Consider the following 22,928-nt stretch of genomic DNA (forward strand, 5'->3'; position numbering starts at 1 on the left):
ACAGCACTTCTTTAAGGGGCCTTAATACCAATCCGTTCCCGGGTCCTGCCTCTGCCTTGAAGCCAGGAGTGGCTCTAGCCATTTCGCCACGCCAAGCACGGCGGCACGCCGCAGGGGGCGCTCTGCCGGTCGCTGGGAGGGTGGCAGGCGGCTTTGGTGGACCTCCCGCAGAGGTGCCTGCGGAGGGTCCGCTGGTCCCGCGGCTTCGGTGGAGCATCTGCAGGCAGGCACGTCTGTGGGAGGTCCACCGAAGCTGCCTGCCACCCTCCCAGCGACCGGCAGAGTGCCCCCCACGGCATGCAGTCCCAAGCACGCGCTTGGCGTGCTGGGGCCTGGAGCCGCCCCTGCTTGAAGCACTCTGAGTTTTTCTTTTCAATGTACCTTTGTGCCACCCTTATTTCGACCCTTTTCGATGCCCAGAAAGGTACATATTGATAAGCCCTTGTTTGTGTAAATTTTACAGGAAACACAAAACCTATATAATGTCCCTCATGCCTAGCATACCCATATGGAAAATTCAAGGTACCATTCCCTAAATAGGGATTGATGCGACACCTGTCAATTCTTACACAGTTATCATGGTTTGCTTGTTCTTAGACCACTTACAGAATTGAATGCGATATCCAGTGGCATTGTTTATTTCACCCCACAACTGACCTGGGCTTCTGGCCCTCACCTCAATGACAGAGACTTCCTCAGAGCCCCAAACTTAGATTGTTATTTCTGTGTTTATTTAGTTGCTTTTTCCACATACCGCAGCAGTAGACTTCTTATGCGCGATGACACCAGCTTCACCATACACTGACAGTAGCCTGAAAACTCCAACCCAATTTCTGGTGTTCTCTTGGTGGGAGCCTTTGTGCAACTTTAACTGAGCAGCAGGTCGCCATCGATCCTTGCTTTTAGGTCCTGCTTCTATTTGTACCAAATAAACTGCAGGGCTGAGTTCTTGTATTATATAGTATGGACCTCCCCATCCAGATGCCAAAAATGGGGGGGTTGTCTGGGGTTAACTGCACCATCACTCTGTCCCCTGCTTGCCAATCTACATTTTGGCAATCTACATCTTGTTTTTAAAGCATGATCCTGCCTCCGCTGCTGTGCAATACAGACATGTCGCATACATTTTCTCCCAGCAGTCTTACCGGCTGATCGGTGACCAACCCTTCCTTCATTAGGTTTGGCAACAGGGTCAGTGAACAAATGTTCTGGGAATCTCATCTCTCCACCCATCCTGGCAATAAAAGGAGTGACACTGGCTGGTTTACTTTGGCTTCCCCCTCTTAAATCCATAAGAATCAAAGGCCACTTTTCATCCCAGTCTTTGTCTGATTTTGTTTTGATTGTTCTGTTTGTCCTTTCCACCAAGCCAGAAGCCTGGGGCTGGTAAGGTATGTGACATTTTTCCCAGCATGATGAATACACCTTTCATAACCGTCCCTGTGAAAGTTGTTCCTCGATCCCTGTCTACAGCCAGGGACATTCCCATCTAGAGAAGACATGCGCCACCAATAGGCTTGCTGTAACAGGTGCAGTGGCTTTTCTAGTAGGCCAGGCTCCTATCCGTTTAGTAAAGGCATCAACATGCACAGGCTATGGCTACGCTACAGCGCTTACAGCTGCGCTGCTGTCACACTGCCGATGCAGAGGCCAATGAACAATCGCTTTCCCACTAACGTAGCGCCATCCACACCAACACTTATGTCAATGTAACTTATGTGGCTTATTCACACCCCTGCATGACATTGCTTATACCAGCTTATGCTGTTGTGTGTACCTAGCCACAAGTAAATATTGGTTGCCGCTTCTTGTAAGTGGGAACTCCTCTGCATAGTCAACTGGCAATCTTTCCAAGGATCCCTGAAGTGCTGGGCCTGGATAAATCCACCTTTTGTTTTCCTTGATGGATTCTTTTTAGCAAAAAACATGAAGTTTTACATTTGTTTTACTATTGGGCCACCTTACTTAGTCGCTGATAAGTGGAATCAGCGTTTTGGGAGGCCCCGATGGCACATCATGCACCAGTCTTAACATTTCCCTTTGAAGGGGAAGTGGTGGAATCCAGACTGTGTCGTGTAAATCATCCTCTTCATGAAGAAACAAGTTTTCCCTGACAAGGAGCCATTAACCCTTCAGCTGGCTTAGCTCCCCCTGCGTTACTTTGGGTGTAAAAGTGGATAGCCCTGGATCAGACTCTTGCAATGTTACTAAATCACTATTTTCTGCTTGCGCTCAGGTGGTACCAGCAAGGACTGGATAATTAGGGCCTGGACCCACCCAAAAAGCAAATCCTGGGCTTAATTGTGCTGGGGCTCAGCCCCAGCACCTCTCAGCTTGGCAGGTCATAGCCCGGCACCTCTGGGCTTATGGCGTCAGTTATGAAAGCAAAACAATTGCTTGGGCCCAGCCCCTAATTGCTTGAGCCCCTTCTTTCATTACAAATTAAGCATTGAGCAAATCCTGTGAGTGGGTCCCAGCCTACCAGGGTGCAGCCCTTCAGAAGTTAGATTCTGTACTGCAGTGGGATAAAAAGGTGAGTCCCCCCTTCCGCCCCCCCCTGCCCCCCCGAGAGGGAATTCCTCCAGGACACTCCTCTGGAGCACCATCAATTAATAGTCCCATGCTGGCAAAGGTGAGGGGTCTTTAAGAGGCCAGACTGCGCAGCTGTGTTAAACTAGGACTAGATACTGGCCCGGCATTACAGTTTCACGTGTCCCAAGCCCACCAGACATCTGAAATGTGTCCCGGCCCACCGCACAGCCAATACGTGTTTTTCACAGAGGCTCTACTGCTTTTCAACTCCCGTTCAGTACTCTGCAAGCCTAAGCAATAGGGTTTTCTCTGCCGTGATAGATGGCCCTGAGTGAACACGGCTGAAATGGCTGGGTCCTTGGTTGCTACAAATAGTCCAGAAAGTTGTATATAATTTGGGGCATGGGGGACTGGAGCTGGTGTCACCTCTTTGAAATGATACACTGCCTGGATATGCTGGAGGCTCCATTCCCATTCTAGCTTTTTCTGCTGCAGCGGGGAGGGGTGTGTGCCGCAATGGCTGAGGTAGTTAGGGACAAAAATCCCAACAAAAGCATGTCAAGCCGAGTGCTGTTTCTGAGGTAGGATGGGGCAGCTCCAAAATCACTTTAATATTTTGTTTGTCTTGAGCAGTGTTTCCCAAACTTGGGACGCCGCTTGTGCAGGGAAAGCCCTGGGCGGGCCTGGCCAGTTTGTTTACCTGCCGCATCTGCAGGTCCAGCCGCTCGCGGCTCCCACTGGCCGCGATTCGCCGCTCCCATTGGGAGCTGCTGGAAGCAGCGTGGGCCGAGGGACGTACTGGCCGCTGCTTCCAGCAGCTCCCATGGGCCTGGAGCAGTGAACCCGCAGCCAGTGGGAGACGTGATTGGCTGGACCTGCAGACGTGGCAGGTAAACAAACCGGCCGGCCCAGCAGGGGCTTTCCTTACACAAGCGGCGGAACAAGTTTGGGAAACACTGACTTAGAGCTTGCTGGCTGGGTTGCAGGGTTACTCCCAGGAAGGAAACTTCCTGCTTCACTATCATGACTCCTCTCTGGAGCCCTCATGGGACTTTAATTAAGTCGTATGTTTTGTTTACATTTCCTTTACCCCTGCATATGCTGTCGGGAAATGTACATTCCTCCATAATTTACCATACACTGTTTATTTGCTATAAGATTATAATAGCCATAGCAATATTCACATGAAGTATAACTGCTTATTTTGTGCTCACAGAATTTCCATAAACCCTTATCAACATGACTGTCTGATTACCCAGAGTCACCTTAAGGCCCAGTGTTCCTAATTGCCAGGGCCGGCTCCAGACCCCAGCTCGCCAAGCGCGCGCTTGGGGCGGCATTTTGCCGGGAGGGCGGCAGGTGGCTCCGGCGGACCTCCCGCAGGCATGACTGCGGAGGGTCCACTGGTCCCGCGGCTTCGGTGGAGCATTCGCAGACATGCCTGCGGGAGGTCCAACAAAGCCGCAGGACCGGCGGACCCTCCGCAGACACGTCTGCAAGAGGTCCCCCGGAGCCGCGGGACCGGCGACCGCCAGAGCTCCCTGCACTGCGCGCCGCCCTGCTTGGGGCGGCAGAATTCCTAGAGCCGCCCCTGCTAATTGCATCGCCTCTGTACCTCACCCCTGCCATTGCTCCAGAGGGGCACTGTTGTTTTAATTTTTCATTCTTCTCCTGCAGCTCTGAACTGCTGTTTTATTACTGAAAAAGGATTCAGAGTCTCTCCCTGCTCTCCTGGGTCTGGCTGCCCCTGCCACAGCCATGACTGAGCCACTGAACTTTATAAAAACACTGAGATACCCAAAGGGTTAAATGCTAAGTAACAAAGCCAAACAACACTAGCTACCTGTGTTTGGCAAAAAGTGTCTATCAGTGTTGCAACTTTGAATGAAAGATTCAAGAGGATTTTTAGTGGCATTTTTAAAAAAGCCAATTCATTTTAAACATACAAAATGGTGTTTTGATTGGTGTGTTGCTTTAGGTCCTTAAAAGCTTACATATTTACACAAATAGAGTTTAACATTAAAAAAATTCTCTTGCTTAACATCCCTGGCTCCACTCTAATTATTTTTACACTGTTGTTCCCAGATCACTTGCCCTTCTTCTACATTCAGAGGCAGTCAAGTTCCAATGGAAAACCCTGATTTCCTTTTAGTGACTTTGACGAAATCGTCCATAGTCCAATGATACGAATCAGACTGTCTCTCTGCCTGCAGCCGCCATTTACGATTGTTTATTTACAGGCAATTCCTTTCGGAAAAGGCCCCACTTTCCTTCAGAACAGCTGGAAAGATTCCTGGGGACAAAAGCATAGTGGTAGTCATTCCTCGCCTCCCGCAACCTCTCCACTCCCTTCCCATATAATTTGTTTGCCTGCCAGGGCTCCACCCGGCATGACTGTCCCGAGTTGTACTGCCATAACTGGGTTTTATTATCAAACCAACCATTCTCTTCTTATAACACTTTCACTCTACCATTTCCACAACCCCCGAATCGTTAATTCCCTCCAAACTCTGTAGTGTAACTTGTGCAAAAGCTCCTTTTAACTCCTCACGCTCTTTCCTTAAATCTCCTTACTTATCTCCCACAGAGACACACATTCACCAGGCGATTTCTCTCAGCGGCACCGAACTTATTTCTGGGCGTTTTTGCACGGCAGACTTAGCCACCGCGTACAGTCCCTGAAACACAGCTCCCTTAATCTGTGCTTTCTTTACCTTCGGATTGCTTAAGAAGGCAGTATTGATATTTGTCTCCAGGGTCACCCAAGGGTCTTATTCTTTAAAATTTCAGCGGCATTTAATGGACCGCTGTTGCGCTCTGCCAATAATGTATCTATTTACAGCATTCACCAGACCTTTGCAGGGTTCTTTCAGCAGACCTCAGCCATGCTCTGCCAGGCATTCTTTTACAGCGGTATCCAAAGTCCCTCCCTCTGTTCCCCTGGTGTTACTGAATTTCTCTTTAGGAGAGAATTCTATATGGCCCCCGAGGATAGATCCCTACCCCTTCACTCTGGGGGTTTGCAGCACCTGAAATTCATGTCTGCGGTCCCTTAATGGATCACCAAAATGTTGGCATAATGAATAATAATATGAGAAATCACCAACCACGAATTTAACCATAAATTCTTGAATTAAATCCAAAGCCCAAATGGTACTTTATGCAGTTGCTCTAAACATGTCTAATAGCCTAAAAATAAGCAGTCACCACACCCAATATAGTATTCTTAAGTTTGTGAGCAGTATACTTACAAATAGGCCAAACCTAGGGATGACCATCTCATTCTGGCGTATTCCAGCATGATCAGGTAGGGTCTGACCAAGAACCTACAGTTTCATGGCTCCCTTTATACTCTTCAGCTAACTTGTTTGTTTTAGCAAAAACCCAGATTGAAGCAGTTTATCCTTGCTAAGTCCCTTCCTCCAAGGCCTTCCTTTCTTATTTCTCTCCCCATCCTTGCTTGCTTTGGGCTTGTTTCTTTGAAGACAATTTCCCTTTGTCTTGTTCATGCAGCTCTTTATTTTATTCATGAGTTTTGGAATCATACCTCTTTCCCACATTCGTTATTATTCTCACAGCCTTCTTTTACTTGCTGGTTGGGGCCTTCTCCCTACTAGCCACAAACAATAACGCAAATAGGTTATTTTCTTAACCAAACGCAAGCTAACTCTAATTTTCTAATTGTGCATTTATCCTACACAGTGGAGCATGTCTAGCAAGCATAATAAATGCATTAGAAGCTTGCCAACATTTGGGATTGTGTGCGTGCACAGACGCATGCACATCACAAAATATGCATTTTGTACTTAATATTGAGCAACATGAACTTAGATACATGGGAACAGATCTTAATCAATGTCAATGGAGCTGCATTTATTTATGCCAGCTCAAAATCTTTCACAATAACAATCCTGGAAGAAGTCAGATATAATGAATGTAACTGCATGCGGAAATCTGCTGGAATAAAAAAGGACCGCACGGGGCTTTAAATCCTCTTAAAATTATACAGAAACTTGAAAATCCTCAGGGTCACATTGGCAACAAGAGAAATTCTAGTGTAGAGAAGAGAATACCTGATTACTTTTCTATCTGCAGACTCGTAGGTGAAAATCAACTCCCTCCTCCCCGAAGTTGGAATCAGCATTATCTGTGAGTATTGAGCTAATAATTCTAATGAAAGTCTCTGATCCTTTACCAGCTACAAGTAGATACAAGTAAATACAAGTAGTGTATTATAATGTATATTTTCTAATGAATGGACTCCTAGATGTACCATTTTATTTCAACATGTGAAATAATATTTACAACCCATGCCAGCTGTTCCAGGATTCAAACCCCAGCATCCACTTCACCACTCTTCAGCTTTAGTGGGTCATTACTGTAGGTGTGGTGGCAGCAGAATGCTATGGTTGCAATGTACAGCAGAATGGAATTGACTTGATTTGGGGAGAGGATATATCTATGCAATACCCAGAGCTCCATTATAAGACATGTTGGCTCTGGATAGATGAGAGAGAACAATCAATTGGCTTCTCATTCACTGAAGAAGAATCACTGCTGTAGCTTAATTTTTGTACATCTGAAATTCATGTAGGTTTTTTTTTCTTTCCAACAGGCTATTTCATTATAACGATGAAATATTTTAACTAAACAGTATTGTTCTTCTAAAGGCTATAATTTACTTAAGGCTACAGTGAGATATCTTATCTGACAGCTCAAAATTCTCAAGGCAAGGGGAATCAAAAAAAAGCAGTTGGAATTATTGGATAATGTAAACAATGCACCTACTTTGTGTAAATCAGCAGTAAATAGAGTAACTCTGTGATGTGACAGGTCAGAATTTGACAGGACAGTTCCTTGCATCCTGATCGCTTTCTAAATGCAGTTCTTGGGTGTTTATCTCTCATTCTTGAGCTGTATAAAATAAAAGTTGGAGCAGACCCATACATGGAATTGTATCATGTTCAAAATGAAACTCCCACAAAATACACATCAGGAATATTCCTTAGCTCATCTACTTTTATTGTAGGTTCTATAGATCAATCAGCAGATTTTTTTTTAAATGGTTTCATACCAAACCAGTAGGGAGTACATGTTATAAATTGTCATTGTAGATCCATAGAGACTAATGGAGTTACTCTGGAGTTACAGTGGCATAATCAAGAAAAGAATGTAACCCTTAACTGAAATCTTAGCGCACACACACACACACACACACACACACACACACACACACACACACAAATTTCACAGAATCATGAGAACTCAGAGAGAGACAAAAGAAATTGAAGCCAATTATTCCAGTCACATGTCACTGTAGAATTGTCCCCTGATGTACATTTTCTAGTTCCTCCCCACCTCTAATTTAAAATACTCATTAGAAGAGTGGAAATCAATGTTAATTTTACTTTAATAGCATATTTTTTTTAAAGAACGAACTGCGGGCCTGAGTAACTACTATGAATTCAAGAGACTTACTCCAGATTTACTCCCATGTAACCTACATCAGAATGTGGCCCTGTGAGCACATTTTTCAACTTAAGATTTCATGTCATTACCTTATAGTATTGTAGACTGCAATGAAAACCTCTCTAAGTCTGCCATTTCATTAAAAACATTCAAAAATCTCCTCTGTCAGCCTCAATTTTTCAATGGGTCAGATCTCACTTCAGCTTTCCTTTGAGCACTAGATGGAGTCATCACATTTTAGCTTACACCTTGCAGGTTGTTCAGAGTTCTCTGTCCTTTTGGGTAGGGGCAGGGTTGTTGCTGAGGGAGTAGGAGAGAGGCTCATCTTGTTCTTTATTAATATATTTGTTTATAAGAATATAAAGACCAAATCATACAAGAGTCTTGGGCAAAATAAGCTGATTTCCCCATCCTCCGGCAGCAAGCATACTGCTAATATCATGGCAAGAAAGCCGAGATACATTACATAGCTATTTTGATAGATGAGCCATTACATACAAGAATAAGCCAGTAATTCGGAAGCCAGGCTGTGATCTTGCATCATTTAAGTCAATGAGAACAGGATCTGGCCCTTAATAATCCCATGACCCTTCCTGAGATTAATCATGAACTCTGCCTATTGCAAGCCATGCTGCTGTGGGCATGTTTCCTACTGATTTCCTTATGCTTACCCTTTATCACACATGACACGCTAGGAAGAATGAACAGCTGTGCTCTGAGCGATGTTTGTGGCATCTCCAGTAGGCCCCTCTCGGCCGACTCGCCTCTTGATGGACACAGGCCTAACGAATCTGAGTGTAAGCACCACCTCTGGCCAGCACACTCTCCAGACCTCCCAGCAAGAGTGCCGCTTTTGGATATGCTGGAAGACCAGGTAGGCATAGCTTTAATGCAGCCTTCTTCTGAGGATGAAGTTCAGGCCAGGACAGTGGAAGGGCACGTCCAAACAAATGTCACATTCTCCTCTCACTTTGCCTCACTGCCCCTCACAGAGAACTGAGGCAATTTCCCCTCTCAATTAGGCCCATGAAAATCCAGAGCAATTCCACTCAATTCAGTGGAGTCCCCCAGATTTACACCTGCATAGCGGAGAGCAGAATTTGTCCCATAAGATCATTGTGTTCAAACTAATTGACTGTCCCCTTAAGCGTTTCAGAATACATGAACTGACAAATAACATAATGACTAGGTCCTCTTGGCATTCACACACACGCTCTCTTACATTTAGAACTCCATATCTCACTGAGGTTTAAAGGATTACTGTGCCAGCGTTAATCTATAGCCCAGGGCAAGTGTTCCTTTGAACAGAGAGGAAACTAGTGGAAGCTGCCCTACTCATTTTTTCATCACAGGGCAGGTTCTGCATAGAAAGTAAGCACCAATAAAGTTTAAATTTCACTATTAATTTAGGCCCCTATTCAACAAAACACTTAAATCCCTTTTTGGCGTCAATGGAATAAGCCCAATCTTAAATTCCTTACTGAACAAGAATGGATTCATGCATGTACAGAGAGTTAAATATGTGCTATCTTGAATTTCGGCATTAAGCATGTACCATTTTCATCTCTACTATACAATTTACCTGACCAGGTATGCAGAACCTTCTTCACTGAGACATTATGTTCCCTACTGTGTAACATTTCCAAATTACTATGATGTAAACAATCTCAGTTAGCTTTCCAGCTGCAAACCATTATACAGGCAATCATAAAATCTGAGTTTTACGGCCTCATTGGTAAATGCCTCGGTTTTGCTGCCAAGTAGTGTGGCATCCTTGTATTTCTCCGTGTGTTTTAAAAAACCCGTGCTGGACAGACCATTTTATTTAGCAAGTGTTTACAGCACAATCTCTTTCAGAGAAACCACTCATGTTTCGGTTTGTCAATTGGGTCCTGCAAGGGACATCCCAGGTGATGTTCGTCAGTAACCCTATCAGTTGGCTTATCGTGTACACAAATACCTAGTTACTCAATCAGAATGCAAGGAAGCATGTGAGGTATGCTAAGCGCTGAATACAGATTACATTTTTCTGCCAAACCCAGAACACACTTTCTATTGGTTTTATGAATTAGCCAATTTTTTTCTGCATAATAATTAACAGGGAAAAAATCATTCTTTTTTTTAAATGCTAAGTCATTTGTCTGTACATTCAACCATTGTCCACAAGCACTTTTCTTGGATGGAAAATTCCGATACTTGATTTTTTATATTGGAAGTGGCCAAGTACACCCCCCATTCTGAAATGAAAGATTTAAAAAATAATAAAAGTACAAAGCATTTGTTGCAGCGATTATGCCTAGGAAAGTGAGGAAGGTTAAACAAAACAAAAATGAGCAACAGAACCATTGAGATATGTATGTACAGGCCGTGCTGCACTGAGTAACCACATGATCTTATTACTGTCATCGTTTTCTTCCTTTTCGCTCCCCTTACTTGTCTGTTGATACCCCTTATTTGTTGGGTCCTGCACCTGAAGTAAGATTGTACGCTCTCCTGGGCAGGGATAACATCTGCACTTGTTTTGGTGCAGCACCTACACTAGCATAGTTTTGGTTTTTCAAAAAATAAAGTTATTTGTGTATGTCTGGGCAAAAATTGATTTTTATACTTTTTTTCAAAGTTGTGCCATGGTCTATGGCAGTAAACTGGTGGCCAGTGTGTGCATGTAACCATGTGTTCCTCCAGACTGAGTCAGAACTGCTCAGCTGTGTGTTATAGGCCCTAAACTGCTACACCTAAGGGAGATTCTCCTTTAATGTAAGTAATAGGGCCTGTACTTTTGGAGCATGAGTTCTATCCCTACTGCTGCCATGAAGCTCCAAACGACCATAATGTACAGCATAGTTTTAAGTGTTAAGCCCTAAATGGCTATAGACTTCTTATAATCTTTGTGTGTAAAATCTAGTGCCATATTTAAATTATCTACTCACAGTCTTACCAGTAGGGGTGCCCTACTACATTTTGCTTCCTGTGTAGGCAATAGTCCACCAATCAGAACAGATGTAGCTTTAGTTTGCCATTCACTGCAATGTCTTCTTTTCCTCAACAATTGGCCTGGATGGGTCCTATCGCTCAAAATAGTGAGTGAATTCCAATGAAAGCTTTGGGGATTTTGAGCTCATGGTGCTAAATTAGGAATTGCCCCCTAGGCACTTGAGACAAGATTTTCAAAAATAATGCGTGTGATTAGGATCCTACATTCATAAAGTCTTTCCAATGACATCAACAGGTCTCGGATCAGGCCCCTAGTCTCTTAAATAAGTGCTGAGCACTTTAGAAAATCAGGCATTCAGGCTGAGAACCGCAAAGCCATTTAGATGCCTAACTCCCATTGATCTCCATGGGAAGTAGGCACCTACCTATCTTTGAGGATCTGCACCTAAGACCCTAATTCAGCCAAACATATAAGAAAAAGCTTATCTTTAAGCAAGGGAATAGTGGTGTTAGGCCTGTGTTTTTGTGATTTGCTGTATTTGACTTCATTTAAGTGATTAAATATGGACATGTGGTCCTAACTTTAAGCACTCACTTTTGATGGTTGGAAGAAACAGCTAGACGAATTCAAACCAAAAATAAGGTGAAAAAAATGTTAGCAGTGAGTGTTCATATCCATTGGAACAGCTTCCCAAGGGATGTGGTGGATTCTCCATAACATGGAGTTTTGGGACTAAATCTTGGCTCCACTGACGTCAATGGCAAAACTCCCATTTTCTTCAATAGGGCCATGGTTTCACCCTTTAAATCAAGAATTGATTTAGTTTTAGAAGGTAGGTTGTAGCTGAACCACATGTTATTACTGAGTGAAACTATGGCCTGGATTACGCCTCAGGTCATTCTAGATGACCATGGTTCCTTCTGGCCTTCAGATTTAAGAAACTATGAAAATCTGGACCTTGGGTATTGTGGTGAGGGGCAATACAGAGAACCTGACAGAGATTAAAGACATGACCTTCTCAGCCAAGGAAGAGCGATACTTTAAAGAAAAGCAGATAGTTCCATAGTAGTTAGTTCCACCTTCTCTCGAATTGCTCCCAGTTTCAGTGTGCAATAAATACTAAGTGGCAGAGGGAATTGGGGCATCGTAATGCATTGTCTCCTTTCCTGAATTTCCTTCAAAGGCTCTGAAAGCACCCATGGAGGGTGTTGAAGTCAAGAGAGAAACAAAAGGGGGAAAGAAAACACAAAACCAGTCTCCAGTGAGAAAATGTGGGAAGGAAGTCTGCAAAGCCGTGGGCTATATCACAGGAGACATGAAACAGTTTGGAGTCTGGCTTCAAGGTAAGCCCATTTCAACTGAGCCAATTAGAGTACATCAGAAAAGCACTGGCTAATAAATAGCAACCAGTGTGTTCCATCTGTATTAACTAATTCAAGGATGATCTGGCTTACTAAACTGCAGAGCAGAAATGATAATACTGAACCATTCCTACATTGTAAGGGAAATGTCCCCTTGTGCAAAAAGCCAGCCCAAGGCTCATCCACCACCCAAGTCCAGAGGGTGCATAAGCTGAAATTCACCCCATGTGCCAGCCCCTCCACAGAGGAGTGAATTTCATCTTGTGAGCGTAACAGAGGATGTTTATTTCAATGTTGGGTCGTTCCTTGTCATGCTCCCCTTTCTTTCCATAGACTAATGTTTGTCATGCCCAAATGCCAGTGTGAAGTTAAATCATTCATCCACGGGTTTTGATTGCTCAATAAATCAACAGCGAGATACTCACCTAATCTGCCATCCCAGATGCAGACATCATACATAAGCCAGTTTGTATGAATCTGGCCCAGTATGCTTTAGAATAGGGAACTCTAACAGCTGCACTGTTAGTCTCAGTTAGGTTTTCAGCTGCAAACGATTTTACAGGCAATCATAAAATCTGAGTCGAGTTTTACAGCCTCGCTGATACAGGCCTTGGTTTTGCTGCCAAGCAATGTGGCAGCCTTGCATTTCTCCATGCATTTCCAGAAAACCATCCTGGGCAGACCATCTCATTTATCAAGTGTTTACAATGTGATCTCTTTCAGATAAACCAGTCCCATGTCAGTTTGTGGATTGGTTCCTGCGAGGGATATCCCAGGTGATGTTTGTCAATAACCCGCTCAGTGGGCTTATCATGGTAGTTGGGTTCCTTGTCCAGAATCGTTGGTGGACGCTCACAGGCTGTTTAGGAACAGTTGTCTCGACGTTAACAGCACTTCTTCTGAATCAGGACAGGTAGGTTTGTCTTGTGATTTAAAATATTGTGATAAGTGAGAAATAAGATTCACGTTCAAATATCTGCCCTTTGATGTGCTGAGTAGCTAGTATTGCCTTAGCTTAACATATCAATAGAAAGAAAATGTGCTTCCTAACCTATTCTTATATAGGTTGTTATACTCTGAAACATAACCGCGGGGGAATGCTGTCTTCACTAAGAAATACATTTTTCCTACACCTTCAAGACCCGAGTTCGTGAAATCCTAACTGAGGCAAAACAAGCCCAGGAGTTAGGATATGTACAAAAGGAGAACAGAAGCCCAGGGAAGTTAAATGACTTGCCTCTGGTCACCAAGAAGCCTGTATCATAGGTGGGACTTGAATCCAGATCTCTCAAGGATCAGTCTAGTACCTTAACCACAAGACCAAGGAACTGGGAGCCAGGACTTTTAGGTCCTGATTCTTCTCTTACACTAGTATAATTCCACTGATAGACAGCACGCCTGGAAATTACATTCCAGCACAGGAAGCATTGATTCACCGCAAGTGAAGGGACAGAGTTAAGTGATGATGCATTTCAACAACAAAACCTTCAAGTCAATTGTCTTTCTCCCACAGATCATCCATAGCAGCGGGACTGCATGGCTATAATGGGGTCCTGGTGGGACTGCTCATAGCAGTATTCTCTGACAAGGGAGACTTCTATTGGTGGCTTCTACTGCCTGTTGCTGCGGTATCCATGACATGGTAAGTCACACACTTTTAGGCTTCTGTGAAAGCCTAAACACTTCTGTCGTAGAATTTAAGGGCAGAATGGACCACCAGATCATCTAGTCTGACCTCCTGCATATCATAGACCACCAACACCCACCCACTAAACCCAACAACTGAAATGAGACCCAAATATTACAGCCCCCACAGACTAGGCTCCTACATGCCACAGGCAAAGAATAAGAGGGACTGAGGTCCACCAGTGCTTAGATTCTCATTCCTTCTGTTCCTGAGACATTGGTTGTCATATGTTGTCTTGCATAGATTTTTAAACTAATGAAATCATGCTACTACTACTACTCCTGGGGGAATTCTGGGCCACTGTGCACATGCAGAATTCATGTCCCCCACACATTTCTTTGCTTCTCTGCAGAAAAATGACTGACAGGGAAGCAAAGGGAAGCCACAAGAGCGGTCATGCGCCCCTCCCCAGCAGTGCAAGCAAGTCATTTCAGCCACCTGGAACAGCTGGCAGAGAAGTAAATCACTGCAGCAGTGCAGGGGTGGAGACGCCCTGGTTGGTGGCTCCTACCCTGTGCCAGGCATGACTCCTCTTCCCCTGCAAGGAGCGGCTAGGGCTGGGTCAGAACCACCCCCAGAAACCAACTCAGGCTGCAGGATGCTGCACGAATGCGCACACACACATGCTTCCTGCCCAAATCACTCCTCAGCCATGACTCTCCTCGCATCCAGAACCCTCACTACCAGCCGCCCACCCCACCAAGCCTCACCTCCTGCGTTCAGAGCCTCCTTGTACCCAGATCCCCCGCCAAGCCCCACCTCCCCAGCCGGACTCCCCTGATCCCCGCCCTTCCTGCATCTGGACCCCCACCCCTGCACCCAGACCATGCCCCACTGACCTCCCTGCACTCAAACACCTATCTTGGTGAGCCCCACCCCACCTGCACCTGGACAACCCGGTGCACTAAGCACCCAACCCCACCCCACCCCACTAAGCCCCAACCAGCTGCATCCAGACCCCCACCCCACCAAGTCTGACTCCGTCCCTAAGTCCCCCACACCCAGAACCCCTCTGCTGAGCCCCAACCACCTTCACCTGACTCCCCCTGCAGGGTCTCATTGTCCCCCAATGAGCCTCTGTGCATCCAGATCCGTCCCCTGCACCTAGACCCACCCACTGAGCTGCCCACACCCAGATTGCCCTACCTAGAACCCACTCACCCTACAGCTGTATCCCCCGAACTAAACCCTTCCATACTTGGATCCTGCCAGGCTGAGCCTCCCCAGCCACACCTGGTGCACCTGGTGTGAAGGAGCAGGTGGGTCGGGTGCAGCATCACCACCAAGTCCAGGGTCAGGGCCCGGGGGCTGCAGGGTGATCTCCCACCTCTGTGCAGCCAGTGGCCTCTGTTTCCCACGGCCATGTGGGAGCCACCACATTTATTTATTGAAAAAAATTGCAACATTTTAAAATATTGTGAACAGAATTTTGTGGGAGAGATGCAGAATTCCCTCTGGAGGATACCACACATGCATTGGCTTCTAAAGCAGTGATTTTTTTTAGTATTATTTACCCTTATACATTTTAGATTAGTCCTTTCTAAAATGCATTCCCAGTTTACATGTAAATTCCATGTTTAACTGAAATTAATTCAATGTCCTAAATGTTAGCCACATGTCAGTTGCCCCCTGTAATATGAACAGCAACATTCTTTTCACCATTTCCCTGCCCTTGTAAACCACAAGGTTTTCATTTTTTCTTTTACTTGTATAAATGGGTATTGTAAAAATGTTATAAAAATTTACCAGCCCAGGCACAGAACCTACTCACCTGCCCTTAACCATGATAATTGATGATCATGAAAACAACTAATGATATTTTACTGGCCTATCAAACAACGATGTGCCCAGGCAGATTGGCAATTGGTCTTTTGAACTCAGGACATTTTGCTGGAAAGGGCTGAAACGCATAGATTCTCATCTGCCTGAAGCTCAGGTGGCGAATTATAACCAGTTTTGTTGCTGTAACTCAAATGGTCATAGACTTTGTCTATTGTTTTAATTATCCAGGGTCCCAACCCAATAAGCCGGGATAGACTCCAAGCTTTTTCCCAGGGGCTTCACTCTGGTCTGATTTGGGCCCCTCTCTAGCACTAATAAATTAAGGGCCAGATCCTCAGCTGGTGTAAATCAGCTTCGTTGAAGTCAATGAAGCTTCACCAGTTCACACCAACTGAAGATCTGTCCCTAAATATGTTTAGGGTAATGAAAGCAGGGAGGAAATCTGTGTATTGCTGATTGCAATGCACAAGTATGGACGTGGGACTTGCAAGATAACCTAAAATAAATCTGATTGTATCAGAAGGACCTCTGGAACTCAAACAGTTCCTAACGAAAACCAAAAGGCAGGAAGAGTATGCATTTCCCATATTATTTGTCAGGATAATGGATAGTTTTTGCCTGGCCGAGCGATCTGAGGAATTAATCTTCACAAGCTTCTAATGAGATCATTTTGTTTTTCTCTTTAAGCCCAGTTTTCTCCAGTGCTTTAGGCTCAATCTTCAGTAAGTGGGATCTTCCTGTTTTCACCCTGCCTTTCAACGCAGCAGTGACATTATACTCTGCGGCCACTGGACACTACAACCTTTTCTTCCCTACAGTCCTTATCAAGCCTGCAACAGCAGTGCCCAATATCACCTGGTCCACCATTGATGTGCCAAAGGTAAGAGTCACTAAACGTTCCACGCCTGTTACACAGTAAGCCAATAAAGAGCCATGTCCTTTTATTTTATATGACAAAGACAGAGCCCCACAGTATAATTCTGTATTTCCATGGTAACAAGTAACCGATATGTAATACTTTACTATGGCAACTGTGACTTCAATTTTAGATTTTCTAAGTATCTTAAGCACACAACTGGACCTAAATACATGTTATAATCCACAGTGAATCTCTCTGGATTCTAATAATCCATTACCATGGAGACACTGTTCATGGGTCCATAGTTCTGTTCCAATTTTCATGTAATGCCGGGATTACACCTTTGTATCACATATGATTAATATAGTCTATTAAGTTTTTTAAACATCACCTTTCTGTTAAGAAATTGGCACAGACACTATCACAAGGGTATGATTAGAAACTCATGTTCAGGCAGACATGCAGATTTTTTTATAGCCAATATTTATGCTGGAGCTACACCAAAACAATCTTTTCTACTCTAGTGGCCACCCTACTAATAACCAACCAGGGCTATTTCCAAAGTTGTGCTGCCATCATTATTTAATGCCAATGTATAAAAAAAGCTTGTAGAAATGGGTATTTCCATTTTAAACTTGTTAATACAGATAGGAAAAGGAAATCAACCTTTGCCAAGTGGAGAACAAACAAAAAAACAACCCAATGATGACAGATGTTATTTATAAGCGTCTTACAAGAATTTAAAATATATAGAGAGCAATAAAACAAAGTACAACTCCAGAGGGCACATCATCAAACGAGAGCCACAGAACCAAGCCAAAACTGAAAATTACCACATATACTTGTTCATAAGCCAAATATTTTTGGTAAAAAAATGCCGCATCAAAGAGCGGGGGTTGGCTTATAAACAGGTCTACACCCAAAATTGATGATTTTAAACTCTATGGAATCATTGACTATCTAATACATTGTTGTTTTGTTTACCTGGAGGGTCTGCAGGCATGGAGCCCCTCAGCTCCCTGTGGCCGCAGTTCGCCGTTCCCAGCCAATGGGAGCTGCGGGAAGTTCCCATTGGCTAGGAACAGCAAACCGCAGCCACTGGGAGCTGAGGGGCACCGTGCCTGTGAACACCTCAGGTAAACAAAACGTCCAGGCCCGCTAGCAGCTTACCCTAATAGGTCAGAAGCTAAAGTTTGCCAACCCCTGAAATATAGGGTCGGCTTATGAAAGGATCGTACAGGTTTCGCTATTTTTACCTAACCATCTTTGGGGGTCGGCTTATAAACGAACGGGCTAATGAACAAGTATATGCAATACTCTATATGTGGCCGGTGACCTCCCCAACACTGCGTTCCTTGCACACCTCAAATGCCTATTGATTCCAAAGAGAGTTTGGGGTGCAAAGGAAAGAACAGATTCTCTGGTGAGGGGACATGAGTAAAGCTCCTTTGAAGTGAATAGAAGGAGGCCAATTTATGACAGCAAAGAATTTGGCCTGGGCCTTTACTTGGAAAAATACCTTCATTAGAGACCACATAAACCCGGCTTCAGTGGAGATTTATTAATATTAAAGGAAAGAATTAGAAACATCTTCTTATCTTCACAAATGACTTGAAAGGTGAAAGAGAAGATCATCTAGAAATGCCAGCTGGCTACCCAAAACTGTAAGAATTATCTGCTGACAGGCTTCAAAGTAGCAGTCGTGTTAGTCTGTATCCGCAAAAAGAACAGGAGTACTTGTGGCACCTTAAAGACTAACAAATTTATTTTAGCATGAGCTTTCGTGAGCTACAGCTCACTTCTTCGGATGCATAGAATGGAACACACAGACAGGAGATATTTATACATACAGAGAACATGAAAAGGTGGAAGTATGCATACCAACAGGAAGAGTCTACTCAATTGAGATGTAAAAGCAACAAAGAATCCTGTGGCACCTTATAGACTAACAGACGTTCTGCAGCATGAGCTTTCGTGGGTGAATACCCACTTCTTCAGATGCAAGTGGTGGAAATTTCCACCACTTGCATCTGAAGAAGTGGGTATTCACCCACGAAAGCTCATGCTGCAGAACGTCTGTTAGTCTATAAGGTGCCACAGGATTCTTTGTTGCTTTTACAGATCCAGACTAACACGGCTACCCCTCTGATCAATTGAGATGAGCTATCATCAGCAGGAGGAAAAAAACTTTTGAAGTGATAATTGAGATGACCCATAGAAGGTGTGAGGAGAACTTTACACTAATCTATTTCCCTATGTTATGACCCAACCATTCCCAGTCTCTGTTTAAACCTAAGTTAATTGTATCTAATTTGCCCAGAAGCCACCTACTACAGGACAGGCCCAACAAAGAAAATAACAGAATGTCATTAGCCATCACCTACAGCCCCCAACTAAAACCTCTCCAACGCATCATCAAAGATCTACAACCTATCCTTAAAGATGATCTCTCACTCTCACAGATCTTGGGAGACAGGCCAGTCCTCGCTTACAGACAGCCTCCCAACCCGAAGCAAATACTCACCAGCAACCACACAACATACAACATAAACACTAACCCAGGAACCTATCCCTGCAACAAAGCCCGATGCCAGCTTTGTCCACATATCTATTCAAGTGACACCATCATAGGACCTAATCACATCAGCCACGCCATCAGGGGCTCGTTCACCTGCACATCTACCAACGTGATATATGCCATCATGTGCCAGCAATGCCCCTCTGCCATGTACATTGGCCAAACCGGACAGTCTCTACGCAAAAGAATAAATGGACACAAATCTGACATCAGGAATCATAACATTCAAAAACCAGTGGGAGAACACTTCAACCTCTCTAACCATTCAGTGACAGACTTGAAGGTGGCAATTTTGCAACAAAAAAACTTCAAAAACAGACTCCAAAGAGAGACTGCTGAACTCGAATTAATATGCAAATTAGATACAATTAACTTAGGTTTAAACAGAGACTGGGAATGGTTGGGTCATTACACTAATTGAATCTATTTTCCTATGTTAAGTTCTCCTCACACCTTCTATGGGTCATCTCAATTATCACTTCAAAAAATTTTTTTCTCCTGCTGATGATAGCTCATCTCAATTGATTAGACTCTTCCTGTTGGTATGCGTGCTTCCACCTTTTCATGTTCTCTGTATGTATAAATATCTCCTGTCTGTGTGTTCCATTCTATGCATCCGAAGAAGTGAGCTGTAGCCCACGAAAGCTTATGCTGAAATAAATTTGTTAGTCTCTAAGGCGCCACAAGTACTCCTGTTCTATATCTGCTGACAGAAAGAGCCATTTCCATGGAACTGATGCTCATTAAAATGAGGCCTTTTGGGGAGGTGGGGGAGGCCAAAGCATCAGATTTCAGTTTATTCTGTTATCGATATCTGAACACATCAGTCGTGGAAAAAAATGTTAGGTTGGAGACTTTGCCTTGCAATATCTAAGTCCGCAGACTAAAGCAAAATAAAGTGAAAGCTGTCAGTGCTTTTGAACAGGTGACTACCAAAGCTCACTGTCCATGTGGCTTGTTTCTGGATTACTGATTAACACATCCCTTGGTTAGGTTTGCACAGAGCGAAAAACCCTGCAGGACAATAAGAGGCACATGCGTAAGTGACAGAGAGTCACGATCAGGCATGTCAGCCCCCTGGCACGGCCTGAATAGAATTCCCAAAATAATTGCATTGTCCCAAAGTGAAAGGAGGCTGATAAGTATGAAATCACAGAGCCTGAATTTGACAGGAGGTCTGAAGGAGCTTTGGCCTAGTTACACTAGGATAATTTCTCTCCCGGGCAGAAGAAACAAAAGGCCAAAGAGAATGTTGAGGTGCTGACCTAGAATGCAGAAATTCAAGGGCAAGGGAGGGACTAACAACAAACAGCCTTCTTCAACTCCAGGGACCATGGGCCTGATCCGACGCTCATTGTGGTCAATGGAAAGACTCCTATGGACTATAATGGGAAATAGATCAGGTCCTATGCTATCAGATAAAATTTAAAATCCCCAAGAGATCCAGGTGATGGCAGCCATGGAACATAGACTGGTAGTAAGCACTGGGAAAGCCTGAGATCTGGCTTTGAAATACTCCACTGTTTAAGTTTCAGCTTTGCTGCCAGGATTTCACTATGACTAAACTCTCCCATAAACTTTCATATGGAATTTTTTTTTGGCGGGGGTGGTGCTTTCTGGTGCTTTTTCTACAACAACACAGCATGCACTGAAGCAGTTGCATTAAGACTGAGAGCAGCAGTTCCAATGAGAGACTTAAGGAGCTCAATCTGTTTAGCTGATCAAAAAAGAAAATCAAGAGATGGCTTGATCGTGGTGTATAAGTCACTTCATGGGAAGAAAATACCAGACGGTAAAGGACTCTTTAACCTAGTGGAAAAAGGCATAATAGGAATCAATGGCTGGAAGTTAAACCCAGACAAACTCCACTTAAAAATAAGGCATAAATTCTTAGCAATGAGGTTGATTAATTACTGGAACAAACTACTAAGGAAAGTGGTGGATTCTCCGTATCTTGATGTCTTCACATCAAGACTGGAGGCCTTTAGTCAAACACAAGTGATTGTGCTCAATTCAGCAGTAACTGGATGAAATTCTATGGTCTGTGATAAAGAGGAGAGCAGACTAGATGATATAATGATCCCTTCCAGTCTTAAAATCTATGTCTCTGTGAAGATCTGCTGCATAAAGGAGGACCCAGCACAGATAAAGTCAAAATCCTATCCTCTGTGCATCATGGTTAAAAATTACATGGCTCATCACAGGGGTTAAAGGAAGTGGATGGGGCAGAAGTGTGGCCACTCTCGGATGCATAAGGCCCTAACAGTGAGGATTTCCTCCTCCTAATCCCTGTGTCGTTACTATGGGAAGTCCCCATGCATTTGGGTTTTGTTTGTATGCTCAGAAAAATGAAATAACAAACTCTTTAACAAGCTGAGACACAAAATGGGTGAGATAATATTGTTGGACCAGTTTCTGTTGGTGAAAGGGATACGCTTTCAAGCACCACAGGGTTCTTTCTCAGACCTGGGAAAGGTAATTAGCAGACATGTTTACACTGCAATTAACTGCCTTCAGCTGCACCCAGTCTGCTGATTCGGGCTGCGGGGCTGTTTAATTGCTGTGTAGACATTTGGGCTCTGAGAGCCTCCCGATTTGCGGGGTCCCAGAGCACAGACTCCAGCCCATCTGAATGTCTACACAGTATACAGCCCCAGGGGCAGCTCCAGACCCCAGCACACCAAGCGCATGCCTGGGGCGGCAAGCCGAGGGGGGTGTTCTGCCCATCGCCGGGAGGGCGGCATGCCTGCGGAGAGTCCTCTGGTCCCGCGGCTCCGGTGGACCTCCCGCAGGCGTGCCTGTGGAGGGTCCGCTGGTCCCGCGGCTTCGGTGGAGGTGCCTGCGGGAGGTCCACCGGAGCCGCGGGACCGGCGACCGGCAGAGCGCCCCCCGCGGCGTGCCGCCGTGCTTGGGGTGGCGAAATGTCTAGAGCCGCCCCTGTACAGCCCCATAGCCCAAGCACCCCTAGTCCAAGTCATCAGATCTGGGCCAGCCACAGGCACTTAACTGCAGTGCAGACAAACCCCAAGTGTCAGCGAAATACAAGGTGGACCTGATTGTTAAGCATAAGAAGTTAACACGTGTTGCAAGAAAATATTCAAAATGAAGTGGGCATTAACACCTCAGAAGTAGGTGCAATAAAATATATTACCTCACCCATCTTGTCTCTTATATTCTGGGACCAACATGGGTACAACAACACTGCAAACAATATACCAGGCAACAAAATGGGCAACAAAATGGCAAATGAAATTTAATGTGGATAAATGTAAAGTAATGCACATTGGAAAAAATAACCCCAACTATACATACAACATGATGGGGGCTAATTTAGCTACAACGAGTCAGGAAAAAGATCTTGGCATCATCGTGGATAGTTCTCTGAAGATGTCCACGCAGTGTGCAGAGGCGGTCAAAAAAGCAAACAGGGTGTTAGGAATAATTAAAAAGGGGATAGAGAATAAGACTGAGAATATATTATTGCCCTTATATAAATCCATGGTATGCCCACATCTCGAATACTGCCTACAGATGTGGTCTCCTCACCTCAGAAAAGATATTCTAGCACTAGAAAAGGTTCAGAAAAGGGCAACTAAAATGATTAGGGGTTTGGAGAGGGTTCCATATGAGGAAAGATTAAAGAGGCTAGAACTCTTCAGCTTGGAAAAGAGGAGAATAAGGGGGGGGATATGATAGAGGTATATAAAATCATGAGTGATGTTGAG

At 44.5% G+C, this 22,928-nt stretch overlaps 1 protein-coding gene across 1 annotated transcript in view; it reads left to right on the top strand.

Moving 5' to 3' along the window:
• Positions 1 to 22,928, top strand: part of LOC120407974 (urea transporter 2-like) — a 35,208-nt gene that overhangs the window by 7,537 nt on the left and 4,743 nt on the right. Inside the window, exons 2-7 of the mRNA XM_039544387.1 lie at positions 6,628 to 6,681; positions 8,697 to 8,875; positions 12,120 to 12,279; positions 13,021 to 13,210; positions 13,811 to 13,939; positions 16,454 to 16,646. Of these exons, the coding sequence (XP_039400321.1) occupies positions 8,702 to 8,875; positions 12,120 to 12,279; positions 13,021 to 13,210; positions 13,811 to 13,939; positions 16,454 to 16,646 (846 nt within the window). The 5' untranslated portion in view covers positions 6,628 to 6,681; positions 8,697 to 8,701. The remainder of the gene's footprint in view (positions 1 to 6,627; positions 6,682 to 8,696; positions 8,876 to 12,119; positions 12,280 to 13,020; positions 13,211 to 13,810; positions 13,940 to 16,453; positions 16,647 to 22,928) is intronic.

Source organism: Mauremys reevesii, linkage group 6 (genome assembly GCF_016161935.1).
Source record: "Mauremys reevesii isolate NIE-2019 linkage group 6, ASM1616193v1, whole genome shotgun sequence".
NCBI classification, from domain to species: Eukaryota; Metazoa; Chordata; order Testudines; family Geoemydidae; genus Mauremys; species Mauremys reevesii.